At 44.7% G+C, this 14,962-nt stretch overlaps 1 protein-coding gene across 1 annotated transcript; it reads left to right on the top strand.

Moving 5' to 3' along the window:
- Window positions 1-3,370: 3,370 nt before the first annotated feature.
- CST7 (cystatin F) lies at window positions 3,371-9,262 on the top strand. The gene is made up of 4 exons (XM_008922929.3): window positions 3,371-3,474; window positions 7,969-8,141; window positions 8,398-8,514; window positions 8,997-9,262. Exons 1-4 carry the CDS (start codon window positions 3,399-3,401, stop codon window positions 9,087-9,089), a joined length of 459 nt encoding a protein of 152 aa, XP_008921177.3. The 5' UTR covers window positions 3,371-3,398; the 3' UTR covers window positions 9,090-9,262.
- The last annotated feature ends 5,700 nt before the right edge of the window (window positions 9,263-14,962 follow it).

The raw sequence follows: 14,962 nt of genomic DNA, 5'->3' as shown, positions 1-14,962 counted from the left end.
TGAGTGTGGAAGATGTCATACCCATTTCTTTCAAGTTTAGGGCTTAAAAACTGAAAATTAAATATTGTGGTTTGCATTTACAGGAGTATAATTCCAACAGGATCTCTTGCAGATCCAGTTGGCATTATTCTAGGAAGCCATGGTAGCAACTGCTTGGTTGTGCTGTTTGGAAGAAGGTCTGGCCTTGAATAACTGAAGGAAAAAGCAATGATGAAGAAGTCCCCGTCATGCACCAAATGTCATGAAAATCAAATATCAATACTGTGGATTTTGCTTCTTCAGTAAAAAGGAGAATATAATTATATCCTTGGTTTATAGATAATAGAAGTATGGTGGTTTTTTTTTATTTTAATCGAAAAAGTCCTCACAGTTACCCACTGTTTCCAAAGCCTCTAGTAACTCACACTAACAGTGAGAGAAAGAAGGTAATGACCCTGCAAATTCCCTTGCAGAAAAGAGAGCAGGCTTGGTATAAACTTGCAACAAACATCTCCTACTCACACAAAAAAACAAACACAAGGGTTCTCATGTGTGTGCAAGACTTTTAAGGCCTATATAATCCAGCTCGATGCAGAAAGATCACAAGTTTGATTTAGACTGGCTCAGGACTAGCTATTTGATTAAAGCAAATGCTCTGTTTACCCTGGGATAATCAGTGAGTCTTTCCTTGCCCACTTATCCTCTCCCTGTTCAGGATGTCTGCTCACACAGGAAACAGTCACATAATGGGAAATTTAGCGAGTGGAAACTACTCCACAGAGTGCCCCACATGCCCTGTTCTGGAGTGCAGGAAGTGAACTACACATGTGTTCCAGGGAAAGTGGATGAAAGTCCTATCATTGACCTTGAAGGACCTTCAATGATAAGAGTATCTGACTCATTTTCTGAGGTTCGATGTCAGACAAGACATCATGCTCCTCCATTCCTCCTGCAGATGGATTTGGGGCAAGAGCAGTATCTTAGGAAATGATACCTGTTTGGAATGAGACATCACAAAGGGACAATAGTCCCAGTCTCCAGTCACAAATTTTTCCACAGCACAAAAATTCCCAAGGAAAAAAACAAGTATATCCATATAGAGGAGTTTGCTGTTGTTTGTCTGTTATTGGGGGAAGGGAGTTTTTTGGTGGGATTTTTGATGTTATGTTCTTTGTGCTTTTTACATAATGGTACTCAGCACTATTAATACTACTACTCATTAGTGAGCACTCTGTTACTTCCTAGGAGAAAAGAACAGGAGAAATTTCCTCAACAAAATCATAAAAGGGGCAATAGAAAAATACAAAACTTGATGTGGAGGAGCTATAAATGATCGATTTTATGGAAAGAAGGGGAGAGGGAAGAAGGCGGGGAGAACGTCCTCCGAAGAGGGAGGCTGGGCTCCAGCACCGGGAATTACCGCCTGGTGCCCTCTAGTGCCATCACCGAATTAAGGTGGCCGTGCAACTCCACACCTACACAGCACCACAGCTCCGTGCACGTCAGCGCACGCATTACCTCTGCTAGTCACCATCCCCACTCACACCAAACACTGTCAAAGGGCTGCTCGTGGTGCCCCAGGCGCTTGTTTAAAGTGAGGAAGGAATCTGCACTCCAGAAAGATCCCCCCAAATCACTCACAGCAGGCCCCTTTCAACTCAAATCAAAAGGCCACTGTGAGCACACCAGGAAGCAAAAGGAGATGCAATGGAGGTCCTGCAGGACCTGAACCCCTTTCTGGTGCATCACATGGTAGGGATCTGGTGATGAGGGTCTCAACCACATCTTTCTTGCATGTTAGAGGACCAGACAGCCTTATAGGCTTAAGAAGACACTCTTCCAGAGTCTCTCAGTGAGGTAGAAACTGTAGAGCACAGTTCTTCAGGAGAAAGGGAGGCCTGAAAATACTTGACTGAGTCTCTACCTGTGTCGCAGTCATGGGACAGGCTACTATGTCAGCTCTAAAAAAAAAAAAAAAAGGAGGAGGAGTCAATATTGTCCTTCTCATTCTATCTCAGTGTTTTCCGCAGGGTTTGGAGTCTGATTCAGCAGACTGTGCAAGAAGGGCTGACGATAAATATGACACACCATGCTTTCCCCTTTCTTTCCTGGTGGGACATTTCAATAGAGTGTTTACTAATCCCTTCCTACAAGGAAACTCTAAGATTATTTTCCTCAAGCCTCTTATACACCATGCACATTGCCCTGCATTAGGACCTTACTTGAGGCAGCCTTTGGTCAAAAAAGAGCAGGATTCATTGTCGGGGCAAGTGAAAGGCAACCATCACCTTCCTGTTCACCTATGATAGGAGGAATAGAAACATTACTCACAGCATTCCGGTATTCTCAAATAATCTTAGAGAAGTCCTAGAGAATTAGATAAGAGATGTATCTCAAGTAAACAAGACTGGACTTTGTTTCTGCTGCTTTTAAGTATCACCTGAAGCAAACGCCCACACACAGACTGAGGTCCACCCCTCTAAGCCCTTCAGTGAGACAATAGTTCATCTCCTGGTCTCCTGAATCTGTCAGCTGGTTATTTCAGGTGGACCACAAATCTGGAAGCTAAGCCTTTTCCCCAGTTTTTCAAGCTTCTCAGCATGGGCCAACACTGCCTAGAGAGCAAGTCTCTGGAAACCATATACTGACACTGGGGAATCCAACCCTAGAACTGAAAAGCTCTGCAAGGCAGAGAGACAAAATACCCCTCTCCTCATGTTTCCCTTGGTTTCTGGAGAGCACCTAGAGAAAAACTCCTCATCTCTGAACCTAACACAGCCCTTTCCTACTGTCATAAAGCCTTCTTAAATGTAGGGTATGATGTTCTCCTCTACCATCAAAACCAAAATCTTCTTCCTGCCAGCTTTGCTCCACTCAGTCCTCTTGGGTAGATAGCCCTAAAACTTTTGTGTGTCTTTCACCCAAACCCCACATCTCTACATCAGCAGAAGTAAGACACTGGACTCATCATCTCTGTCAGGCTTCTCCACATGCAGATGCACATATACAAGCCAAGACCTACATCCACAGGGCTCACTGCCCATTTCTTAGGGATTAAGTTTCCCCCTCAAAGCACGTGACTCTTACACTCCTCACCCCCACACCATTTCCCAGTATTAGGTCACACATATCTGCCTATGCTTCTGCAAAACCCCTGAGGATCACAAAGCAAAAGTCCCTGTCTAATGCAAGGCTGGTGCTGCTATTACCAAGCCAGAGCTTTGTGGCTGGACTTCGATGTATGTGGTCATCAGCAAGAGGCAGATGATCTACGTCAGAGCTGTGATGACTCAGGGGGTTTTAGGGTGATTTTTTTCTTTCCCCCACAGCCAATAAGAGCACTCACAGAGGCATATCTTCTCCAGCAGGAAGTAGGGCAGTCACTCCCCTGTCTGCCAGGCTCCTATGAAGTGGTGGAGATGGCAGTGAACTTCATCTACAGTTGTATTGTACTTTGCTGCTTAACACTCTGGAGCTTCAACAGGACTTCATGTGGTAAGAGTGAAAAATAATTGCTTTTGTCCTTGTGTTTTAGGTTCTGTGAGTGCTGCTACCTAATGCACTGGTCAATAACAGCTCTTTTCCAACTGCTGCCCATGCTGGCTCAGCACTGCAGGGTTGAGACTGCAGCTGAAAATCCAACTGCTTAAAAGACTTTCCTTGTAGTTAAGCATGTTATCTCCATGGATATCATTTAAGGATTTTAAAGTCAACGGTTTTAACTCTGCGTGACCTTAAATACTAAATCTAAAGATTGTGGGTAACAACTTGATTGCTAGGTACAGATGGGCACTTGAGTGCCGATTAGCTGACTTTAATGAAGCATTATTCTGTATCGTTTCTTTCTTTGCTGAGCAAGGAAACTTAATTGCAGCTGCCCTTAAATCTTTAGAATGGCAGCTGCAAGCAGGAGTGTTTTTCTCTGAAGGTTTTAGTTCTACTTCAGTTTCACTTTGCCTCCCATATACTGAAAATACTGATGCACTCGGGGATGGTATTTGGTTAGCCAGTAGATTTTTGTTTCTGCTGTGGTTTCCCTTAGGTGTTGCAGAGGCATGCAGGGACTCTGGTGCATCTTAAGTGTAAAGATAAGGCCTAGCATTGCTTCTAGTAACGAGGAAGAGGTTTTGAAAGCGCCTTATAGAAAAAAAAAATCAACCTGTTTCAATCTGCCTATTTGTTTCACTGCGGGCTGGGAGGGAGCATCTACAGGATTGCTCTCTCATACTGCAGAAACGAGGTCCTGAAAGTATTACTTAAGGAAGAAAGCACAAAAGAGGTCCTCTTAATACAACATTCAGCTCCTCTCTGCAAGAACAGTCCTCGCTTGCTTGTTAAGTTTGAGCAAGAAAAGAATCTAACCCTACCATCATCCAAGAGGAGGAGCAGGAGGAGGGCTGGCTTCTCTCTCGTTCTCTCTCTCTTCACATTTACAAATCCAGAAGCAATGATGGGGTCTGAAATATGTATGCTCTGGCCCTAAGCATCTCCTGGTAGACCCACAAGAGTTTTCTGCCCAAGTCATGAGATCACATCCTCTGGGCCTCTAAGTATTGTAGGTGCCTGGGCAGGTCATGCAGTGTCTCTGCTCCTGCCCAGGACTGGATTACAATTGTTTCAGCAATGCTGGTATGCCTAGAGCCCTGCACTGCTATCTGACCCTCTGAGCCATTCTGCCTTGTGCCTGGAGCTGGGCCATCACCTTACACAAATTCAACTTTTTAAGGTAATGGCACTCAAGGGCCAAGCTAGGGAAGAAACAGACAGAAAAGGTTGCAGAGAGTACAGGTGCCTCACATCAGAGAGTTTCCGAGTTTTGGAAATATAGTACTGCAAACTATTTCAAACACTAAAAGTGACTTCAGTCCAGTGTGTGTGCCATGCAGTGACCATCCTGAATGAGAAGCAAAGCACACAAAGAAAACTGAATCCTAACCTTAAGGAATCTGAGTCATCGAAGGAAAATAGGAGGGTAAAGATCTCCAGGTGATGCATTTCAGACATGTAGCCACATGTGACACTGATCAATCTACCAGGCACTGGAGTCAGGAACAAGGTCACTTTGGACTCTGACTTTTGGTTTGAGTAACACAGGTGATAGTTTTTTTCCTATAAAGTGTAATTTCAGCCAGTCTCACTCACCCTCGCACCCCATGCCTGTAAAAGACATCACCATGACTCAAGAGGTGTTGAGGGCTCTCAAAAGCCACAAAAGGACCTTGTGTTAAGACTGAAAAAGCCTATGATTTCTTCTACAAAGAAGAGTATCTGATGTTAACACCCCCATCACTGCCACACCTGACCTTCCAACAGGTGTGAAAGCACAGATTCAAGCAAGGTCCTGGTGAGCAGCAAGAAGAACCCAGGGCAGTGACCTGCTTTTAGCTTGGCAGACTATTTCAGTTGCTAGGTGAGCTCAGGATAAAACTGATTCCTATAAGCTGTTGGGTTGGTATTGATGGCACAGGTAAAAGCATGGCATTCCTGAGGGAAAGGACAGCTGGCCTTACGGGCAAACCAAAGCCTGGCTCTACCTCAAACTTCCTTTCTGACTTCAGGCAGGTCCTGCATGACCCTCTTGAATCACCTGTGGATCCTAGTGCCTTAACCCCCTTTGACAACTGGGTAAAATGTGCTTGCTTAAGAAATACCTTCAGTCCAAGGCTCCATGGTCATGAGCTTCTGTGACTCTTGAATCCCATCCTTGCTACAGTGAGAAAATACCATCCCATAGAGAATAATCTTGGGACCCATAGGTGGATTCTGGACTATTAGGTGAAAAAACACCACCAGATTGCCCAGCAATGGCTGCACACCCAGTCCCAACATAGATCAGAGACATGGGATAGGAAAGTTCATCACCTCCACACCAAACACAAAGCCACGTGGAGAACATTTGCTCCTTTCAAACACATGGTCTCTCAGCTCCCATCTGCAAGAAAACATGGAAGTCATTAAGGTAGCTGTGGTATCAGCCAGGAAGAGATATGAATTTGGACATCCTTGGGTTGAGGAGGGATGTAGAACTGAGTCTTTTCAGGTCAAGATGTAAATCCTTGAACAGTGTTGCAAGTAGGTGCAGCAATTAACACCTGTGGAGGAGGATGTGATAGTGTAACTAGGACATATATAAGCAACCTGTAAGATAAATTTTTGCAAATTTCTATGCTGATGATGATGACATGTAATGCTGGTTTGGTTTGGGTTTTTTTTTAAATAATCTATTTTTTAAATGGATCACCAAGACCCTGTCTTCTACTTAGGTTTCTCAGTGCAAATTGGCTTAGAGTCTATGCTCTGTGTAACTGGCTGTGAGTGAGTAATCTATTTGTGAAAAACCACTAGAGGTGATAAAAAGCTTGACTTTCACAATGGATTCAATACAAGTTCTGTGTGCACACGATCACTGCCTACACAAACACAGCATGAACTTGAGCATCATCTCCTGCACTGGCAGGTCTTAGCATTAGCAGTGGCTGCACGGCCCCTTGTGCAGGTTGAGGATTTTTTACTCTTCTTTGATTTCAGAAGTGGGAAAATGGAAAATGGAGAGGAAGCCAAATGTAAAAGGGGATGAAATAATGATATCAACTGTAAGCTTCCAGCTTCTTTTCAAGTATTGAAAAATAAGCAGAGCATGGGGAAATAGCTACACAACCAAGTAAAAATATACAGTAAATGATTCTATGAAGTGCTCTAGTGTGAAAGGCAATGGGTTAACCTTCACACCCCCCAACTTCCATTTCTTCCACAACTTGTTTCTCCACTTCATGACCTTGATAATCATAGAATGGTTTGGGTTGGAAGGGACCTTAAAGATAATCTATTCCAAACACCCTGTCATGGGCAGGAACACCCTCCACTAGACCAGGTTGCTCAAAGTCCCATCCAGCCTAGCCTTGAACACTTCCAGGGATGGGGCATCCACAACTTCTCTGGGCAACATGTTCCAATGTCTTATCACCCTTTCAGTGAAGAATTTCTTCCTAATATCTAATCTAAACCTGCCCTCTGCCAGTTTAAAGCCATTACCCCTCCTCCTGTCACTACATGCCATTGTCAGAAGTCCTTCTCCATGTCTCTTGTAGGCTCCCTTCAGGTACTGAAAGGCTGCAATAAGGTCACCTAAGAACCTTCTCCAGGCTGAACAATCTCAATTCTCTCAGCTTTTCCTCATAGGAAAGGTGCTCCATCCTCTAATCATCTTCATGGCCCTCTTCTGGATTTGCTCAAACATGTCTATGTCCTTCTTATGCTGGAGGCCCCAGAGTTTGATGAAGTATTCCATGTGGGATCTTGACATTGACAGAAGATGGTCCCTGACATTTGGGTCGGGGCAACAGCACTTCAATTCTCAAAGCAGCTCATTTTACAGTGAGGAACTAGTCCAAGTTCTGCCCCAGGCCCTTCCCTGCCCAGCTGGAGAAGAGGGACACCCTGTCTTTTGTCAGTATATACAATGAGGGCATCTTCCCCTCACCTTGATCACTATCTAAATGCTTCTAACATAAAAACCTCAAGATGCTATCAAAGGCTTAAGGGTGGTGTGGGTGAGAAAGAACTTATATCTGCAAGATAAGATATGCAAACTAAGAGCAGCAGGGCTCTCTAGCCAGTGTTTGATATGTTATCAAAACTGTATTGTACTCAGAACAACCTGATCTATCTTTATAAGTAGATTCAAAGTCAGTCCTTCTATAAACTGGGAGTTGTACCAGAGACCTTTTAAATAATATTAGTGATACTCTGGGTTCTTCTAAGTCAGTTTGAGCTCTGCTATCACTTCTGGCAGCAGCTTTTTATGTCACTTCATTCCACCGGATTCTTTCACCATTTCAAACATAAAAAGGAAAATTACTTTTAATGGATGTGAGCAGAGTCCTTCTGAAGCACAAAAAGCATTGGACAGGTAAGAACGTTAAGAGGGTTAAAGGTCCCACCCTTTCAGGCAGCTGATGTATTTTACAGTCATGTTTCGTGTTGTTTCAGATATACATGTACCACCACCTCATTCAACCATGAAACCTGGCTCCCCTATCCCAGCGAACATCAACAGCCCTGGTGTTCGCAAAGCAGCTCGCTTTGGGGTTTATAGATACAACAACAGTTCCAATGACCTCTTTCTGTTTAAGGATTCACGAATAAACAAAGCCATGGTACAGGTAAGAAGAGCACACTTCTGCAGGTCCTTCAACCCATTTTCTAATTGACCCTCCTATGGCACACCCAAGACATGGCAGCCCTGATCCTCCTCAGGACTGCTATGAATGCCTAAAGCTGTCCCTCTATCGCCCTGCTACACAGGAGGGCTCTGTGTAAGTGACACACAATTTTCAGATGTAGCACTTGATTCCTAGCCAAAATTTTGGCATCTCTTTCCCCTGCCCTTACTTTAAAGGAGGAAACTACTTTCTCTAGATTGTCAGAGGGCTGAAATACATGCTCCATGTGGAAATCAAACGCACTGTGTGTGAGAAGAGGAAGCACTCCAGCCTGGACAGCTGTCACTTCCAGAGGAAAAAAAACCTGCAACAGGTGTGTCCAATTCCTTTTGGGTATTCAATAACTGCTGGAGTAACTGGAGGTGATTCTTGGCCATCTCTAGCTGTATAATCACCTTCAGACCGGCTCTGCCAAGTCCCCATAGATGTACAAGCCTCTTCTCTGTAGAGCCAGCCAGGGTGAGGTAGGATTATTATCTCTCAAGCATCCAGGGCCAGCTCTTGTCTGCAAAGAATTGAACTGGACACATCCACCTAGCCCATATCCCTGGGTGAACGTGTGCAGAAATACAGTAGGTGCTAGAGGTTTTCTAGGTGGGGGAAATCCTTACACAGGCTTTCCTGCTAGACATGATTACTTAGCAAACAGTACTCTTCCTGGGATAAAGTGGGCAGACAAAAAGATGCTCTCCTCTCCTGCCCCATCATGGCCCGCAATGCTGAGACCAACCCACAGAGAGGGGTTGAGACCAACAGACACCTGAACTTTCTCACCAATTTTCCATTTATTTGCAGACGCTGAGATGCTATTTTGAGGTCTGGATAACACCTTGGCTACAGAAAGTACATGTCCCTGTTGTCCACTGTCACCAACAGCTTTCCCCATGAGACCCTGACTTACAGGGGATCTACCACCATGTGTTTTTCCTTATCTGGACTGTTGACATCAATACTAAAGTGGAGAATGTACAGAACCACCATAGAGCTTTTCTCTCAAAGTGCATGGTTGTTTTTTCCTTGAGAACGATACTCAAAAGTGACAAAGACCTGCCTTGACTGAATGTATTGCTATCCAGTTGTGTATCTCTTTTTCCAAAACTAAAGTGTACATGAACACATGTTTTCATTGATTCAGTAATGACCCATCCACGCTCTGGCTGCATTTTCAAGCACACCCAGGAAGTCGTTACACTTGCTTTATTCTGTGATAACCTTCACAAAGCCATGATGGAAGCAAGTCTAAACCACAGCACGTGTGACTACAACACCGAGGAAAGCTTTACAACAGTGGGATAGTTTGCCTGGGGATACACACATGCACAAGTTTTAAGAGTCTCCAGTGATAGGGAAAAGGTTAGACATATTTATCAGGAATGCAAGAGGTAGACAGAAGTTCTTTTTTCAAGACAGAAGTACGGATAAGAATGTCTTGAAACATAGATAGCCCAGAAATGACACAGTCTAACTACTGCTTCTACTTTAATCAAAAGCTAATCTACACTATGAAAGGGCATCACTGCAAATGCCAAGATGAATAAACTTAATCATATTCCCAAAGCATAATTCTGCTGAGGTTAAACAAAATAGTTTCATGTAGGTTAACACATGATATTTAATCTCTGGCAGACCACAGATTATATTCAGGTTCAGGAGAATGATGGTTTTCTTTACGTGGGCATCTACCATTCCTTCAGCCTTCACTCTTCATCCATGGGCTGATTATTGCTTACACTGGACTAAGGTCCTTATTAGCAAGGATTCAGGTAGCTGGTCCCTTAAAACAGCAATAAAGTCTGACCCCATGTTCAGTCATTCATAGACCAGCACTTCTAAATGTAAAGGGCCCTGACCTAAGCCACAAAGAGCATGTTTTTTTCCCCACAAACACTCCTCTTCTGAGAGTTGTTGCCTTTCTACAGCAATATTGCAACTCGTATTAGCAGTAACAATTTCAGCCTTTATAACAAGCATTCAGTCAAGAAAGGCCAGTGAAGAGCTCTGGGCCAAGGGCTGGGGATCTTAAGATGGATCTATTAACAGCATAGCTGAGGTCTCTGCTCCAAGTAATCCCAAAGCAAACCTTTGCAAGCTGGGCAAGTCTCAAGTCCTGCTTCAGAAACATCATTTGTGATGAGCAGGTGACCCACCAGCAGGTCAAATTCAGCATCCAGTGCTGGAGAGGCAGCTGTGTTGCATCTTGTCTTTGGGAATAGCAGTCTTTTGTCTGGAAAAAAAAGCAGTGTTCAAAAGAAAGCTCCCGAAGGGTCATGAAAGGATGTAATTTGGTGCTACATTCACCCAACACACAAGCTACCACTGACAGCCTGGTGCCAAAGACAAGGAGAAAGAAAGTCAACTATAGTGGCTTGAGTTGTTCAGGAAGCAGCAAAGTCAAGCCACAGCTAAGTTTGTAGGAAGGCAAGAAGCCAAGACTGCTCTTCGAATCTCAAAGGGGTTAGTGTCTTGGTTTAAAGACAAATATTGGGAGGAGAACTCCAATAAAATGAATTCCCTCCCCTTTTTATTAGCCCCCCCCCCCAATATAGAGAGACAAAAAAAAGCAAGGAGGTTTTAAGTGAAAAAATAACAGTTTACTAACAAGGAAAGATAGCAGCACCACAAAGATACAAAGGAAATGGCTTACCCACAAAAAAAGAGTTTACCGCATCACGCAGTCCCCCAGGAACAAAGGGGAAAGAGAATGGTGGAGGGTCCTCCCTGCCAACCACCCTGTCCACCCAACCAAACAAAAGAAAACCATGGAAGAACAGGGGCAAAAGCAAAAAAACCAGAACTGCGCTGCTCACAGGAGCCACACCACCAAACTGGCCACTCCATACGATTTAGTTAACTAAACTAAAACTGCAGTGGTGGTACCAGTTCAGAGTCTCCTTGTTCTCTGCCACATGTTACCCCCGATGCAGTGCCTTGGCCCACTTGGCTTGACTGGGCTGTGTAGTGGCAGCAGGGGCTCCGGCACAGGCAGCGATTCCACGTGGCAAGTGAACAGCAGCAGTTCCATGTGCTCTGGCAGTGGCAGGCCCGGGTGGCACTCTGGCAGCGCCGGTGAGACTGTGGCAGTGTGGCAGCTGGGGGGGCAGGGGTGACCCCTGGGCTGCTTTGATTCCAGCACAACACAGCGAGTCAGTGGCTCCCAGCTTTGCTGCTGTCCCAGCAAGGCAGGGACGGTTTCTGGCCATGGCTGAGACCCTGGATCAACTCTTTCCCCGCAGCAAAACACCCCCCCTCCTCGAACACGGCATACCCTCTTCAGATGACGTAATGGTATGAATATTCACCATAACAGTTAGGAATGGTCTCAATCCCTTTCTCCCTTCAGCTGAGTGTTTCACACAATGCCAAGGGCTTCCAACCAGGCTGTTGGCCCTACACAGTCTAGCCCAGAATGGTTCTTCCTTCAGATAGCAGGACAGTAACGGATGTCATACACCTTTCACATGCCACAGTGGGGGTGAAAGGCAGCACACTGTTGGCTCACGTCTGTGCAGAGACACATGCAGACAGTAAGCACACCACAGAACAGTGTCCCATGTGTGACTCTTCAAGTCCCTGACACAAGCAGCTTTGTCGCAGTCTCCTCACCGAGCCAATTCTCTATTTGTCAGAGCAACAAAAGTTAAAGCCAAGTGAACTTTACAGAATCACAGAATATGCCAAGTTGGAAGGGACCCACAAGGATCACTGAGTCCAAATCCTGGCCCTGCACAGGACCATGCCCAAGAGTCACACCATGTGCCTGAGATATTGTCAAAATTCTTCTTGAACTCTGTCAGGCTTGGTGCTGCGACCACTTCCCTGGGGAGCCTGTTCCAGCACCCAACCACTCTCTGGGTGAAGAATCTTTGTCTAATATCTCACTAAACCTCCCCTGACACAACTTCAGGCCATTCCTTTGGGTCCTGCCAACAACTGGTCACCACAGAGAAGAGATCACTGTCTGACCATCCTCTTCCTCTCAGGAGGAAGTTGTAACTGCAATGAGGTCTCCCCTCAGTCTCCTCTTCTCCAGGCTGAACAGACAGAGTGACCTCAGCCGCTCCTCATACAGCCCTCTCAAGGCCCTTCACCATCTTCACTGCCCTCCTTTGGACACTCTCTAATACCTTAATAATGTTCTCTAATAACTTAGCATCATGCAGGCTGATAAACCCAACATGATCTTGTTGCTCTGTCCAGGAAAATGCAGCAAGACAGTTTGGACCTCTCTATCCAAACAGACAAGCACCTTCTGAGAAAGACAGGTCAGCCTTATGTTTAAAGCTGCATCATCTCCCCAGGTAGATAACAGAACTTTCATGAGCACCAAAGAAATAAGCAGAGCTAAAGTCAACTAAGCTTTTTGTACCACTCCAGAGCACTTCGCTGAGGAAAGATTTGGGAAATTAAAGAAGAGGACACTGCTAGCACTGACCTAAAGAACTGGAGCTAAATACCATTTAATCCCAATGACATGCAGCAATCAAATAGCCAATGTCTCTGCCCTCTGCATCTTTGCTAGAATTTACACCAAGGTTAACTCTTCATCACTTCACTCCAAGGAGTTCACATCCTTGCAGAGCTTGCCAAGGCTCTGACGTCTATTCCAGGTTACAATGGCGATTAAATAAAAATATTTCTAGTAAATATTTAGGGCATAAGGTGAAAAGAAAAACTTGTTCTTGCTAGCCCTGGATGTTGGAGAAAAAAGAACATCCCAGCAGTGACATTAAGAGCTTGTGAACAACCAAAGCTGGTGCTTCTGAAGTATGGGTTCATGCAGGACTGGTACAAACAAGCTGAAGGAGTGGCTTACTTCAGCCTCAGATTTCTCTCCAGTATGCTGGAAGCAATGGGCTCAATGCATGACACAGTTTCCTGGCTCATCTACTTAAGAGGAAACTTAGCTGCATGTGAGGATGAGATCTCAAACAGTCTGCCACATGGAAGGACTGGCTGCACACTGAGGAGACCTCCAGTGCTACTCAAACCAAGCTAGCCTGAGTTTCACCAGAGTTTCACAGTGCTCAGTGATCCTCAAAGGGAGATCTGCATTTGCTCAAAAGCTTTGCTATGCAAATACTTCCTCTGATACTCTCATTTTTGAAACTGTACAGGAAAAACTGCCTGCCACCAGTCTGCTTACTGACAGACTTTCACTTTGCATTCTCTTCACATCAATAGCTCTACATTAAGGACTTGGAAGTCGTGCCTATACTAGGTGTACCCAATTTCACAACCTCACTGACCTTCAGAACTCACAGCTAGGGGAGTCACACGTGCAGTGCACAGAACCAAAACAAGGTTTAATCGGCAGCAGCTAGATAAGGAGACACGACTGCTGCTGGCTACAAGGAAAAAGCCTTGTATATAGCTAACTACAATCACTTACTGCAAAATTTTTCAGTCCATACCTCAAACAAATTAGCAGAAATTAGCTGCCTTATGTGCTCTTTGCAGCTAGATAAGAAGGCCCAGGTGTCAGCATCATCAGATCTCTGTTGAGATCACTGAACAGACAGACCTAGAGGTCATCATCTCACCTCCAAAGGTCACTGACACAAAGCAGACACAGATTTAAAGGAATCAGACTTATGCCAAGGCTTTGCAATCACTTTCATCAGCTGTTTACACTGAGAAACCAACTTTTGCATAAAAGTGTCAGAGGGATACGTGAGTTATCTTCCAGCAGCTCTACTAAAGGAGAAGTTTGCTACAGAAAAGAGACAGGGCAGTTAGCTGTGGAGTAACATTTTAAATAGCTTCAGCAAAATCTTCCTGATACTTGTGCCCTGCAGGAACATCTGTTCCACCAACAAGGCAAAACAAAACATCTTTAGAATGCACAGCCACGGAGTACTCCAGCTTAGTTCCTTGCCTTACATTGTTTCACTGCAAGGCTTTACACTAAAGCAAAAATTTCACCAAGTCCTTCAAGAGACAGAGCAATATTCTTTCATATGCCATAGTATGTCCCAAAAGAAGCTTGGATAAGACACAGGAAGCAGCCTCAGGTTCCTCTGGGAGTTATGCAGACAGGGTTTCCTCCCTTTTTAGGGAACTGCAGCCCCTTTCTTCTGCCACCAAAAACCAATCTTGCTCTGGCAAGATCTTTGGATACCTCTCGCTGCTTCCAGTAAGGCCATGTTTTCACACTAGAAAACAGTCTCAGAGCTGCAAAGGTGTCATGTTCCTGCACTGATATCATCAAGAAGACTGGCTGGTTTTTTTCAAGCCTGACTTATTCCAGCTTTCTCCTTGCACAAGGCAGGTATGTACACGTGCATCTGAAACCAACATGCCATTGACTGATGCCTCTGTGGAAGTGGAACGAGCCTGTAAAACTAGTCTCCATGGAAGCATCAAGAGGAGATTATGTCAGTTTGTTTATTCCACAGGCATTTTAGCGTTGCTCTTTTACTCTAGGAGAATTGTATTTGAGGAACTATTAAGGATTAGAAAACCCCGAGTTTCTAGAAAAATATTGTCCTTAAGAACCCCTTATGCCGAATAATGAGAGATCTGTGTGTCAGTCAACAGATCACCCCATTTCTGCATTATCAGGATCCAGCACAGCAGCAGGAATGGGAGACAACACCATCTGCTCTCAGGAAAGGCACCTCCTTTCAGCCTCAGCACACTTCAGGTCTCCTTGGACTGGAGGTATGCAGACCCTGCATTCAGATACTTGTCATAATATCCTTAAACTGCACAATGATACCTCTTCTTGGTTCTGCAGTTCCACTCTGGTCCCCCACCAACAT

This window comes from Manacus vitellinus, unplaced genomic scaffold (genome assembly GCF_001715985.3).
Source record: "Manacus vitellinus isolate BGI_N305 unplaced genomic scaffold, ASM171598v3 scaffold_81_pilon, whole genome shotgun sequence".
Taxonomy (NCBI): Eukaryota; Metazoa; Chordata; class Aves; order Passeriformes; family Pipridae; genus Manacus; species Manacus vitellinus.
Note: the sequence above shows the minus strand (reverse complement) of the source record. Positions and strands in the feature narration are given on the sequence as shown.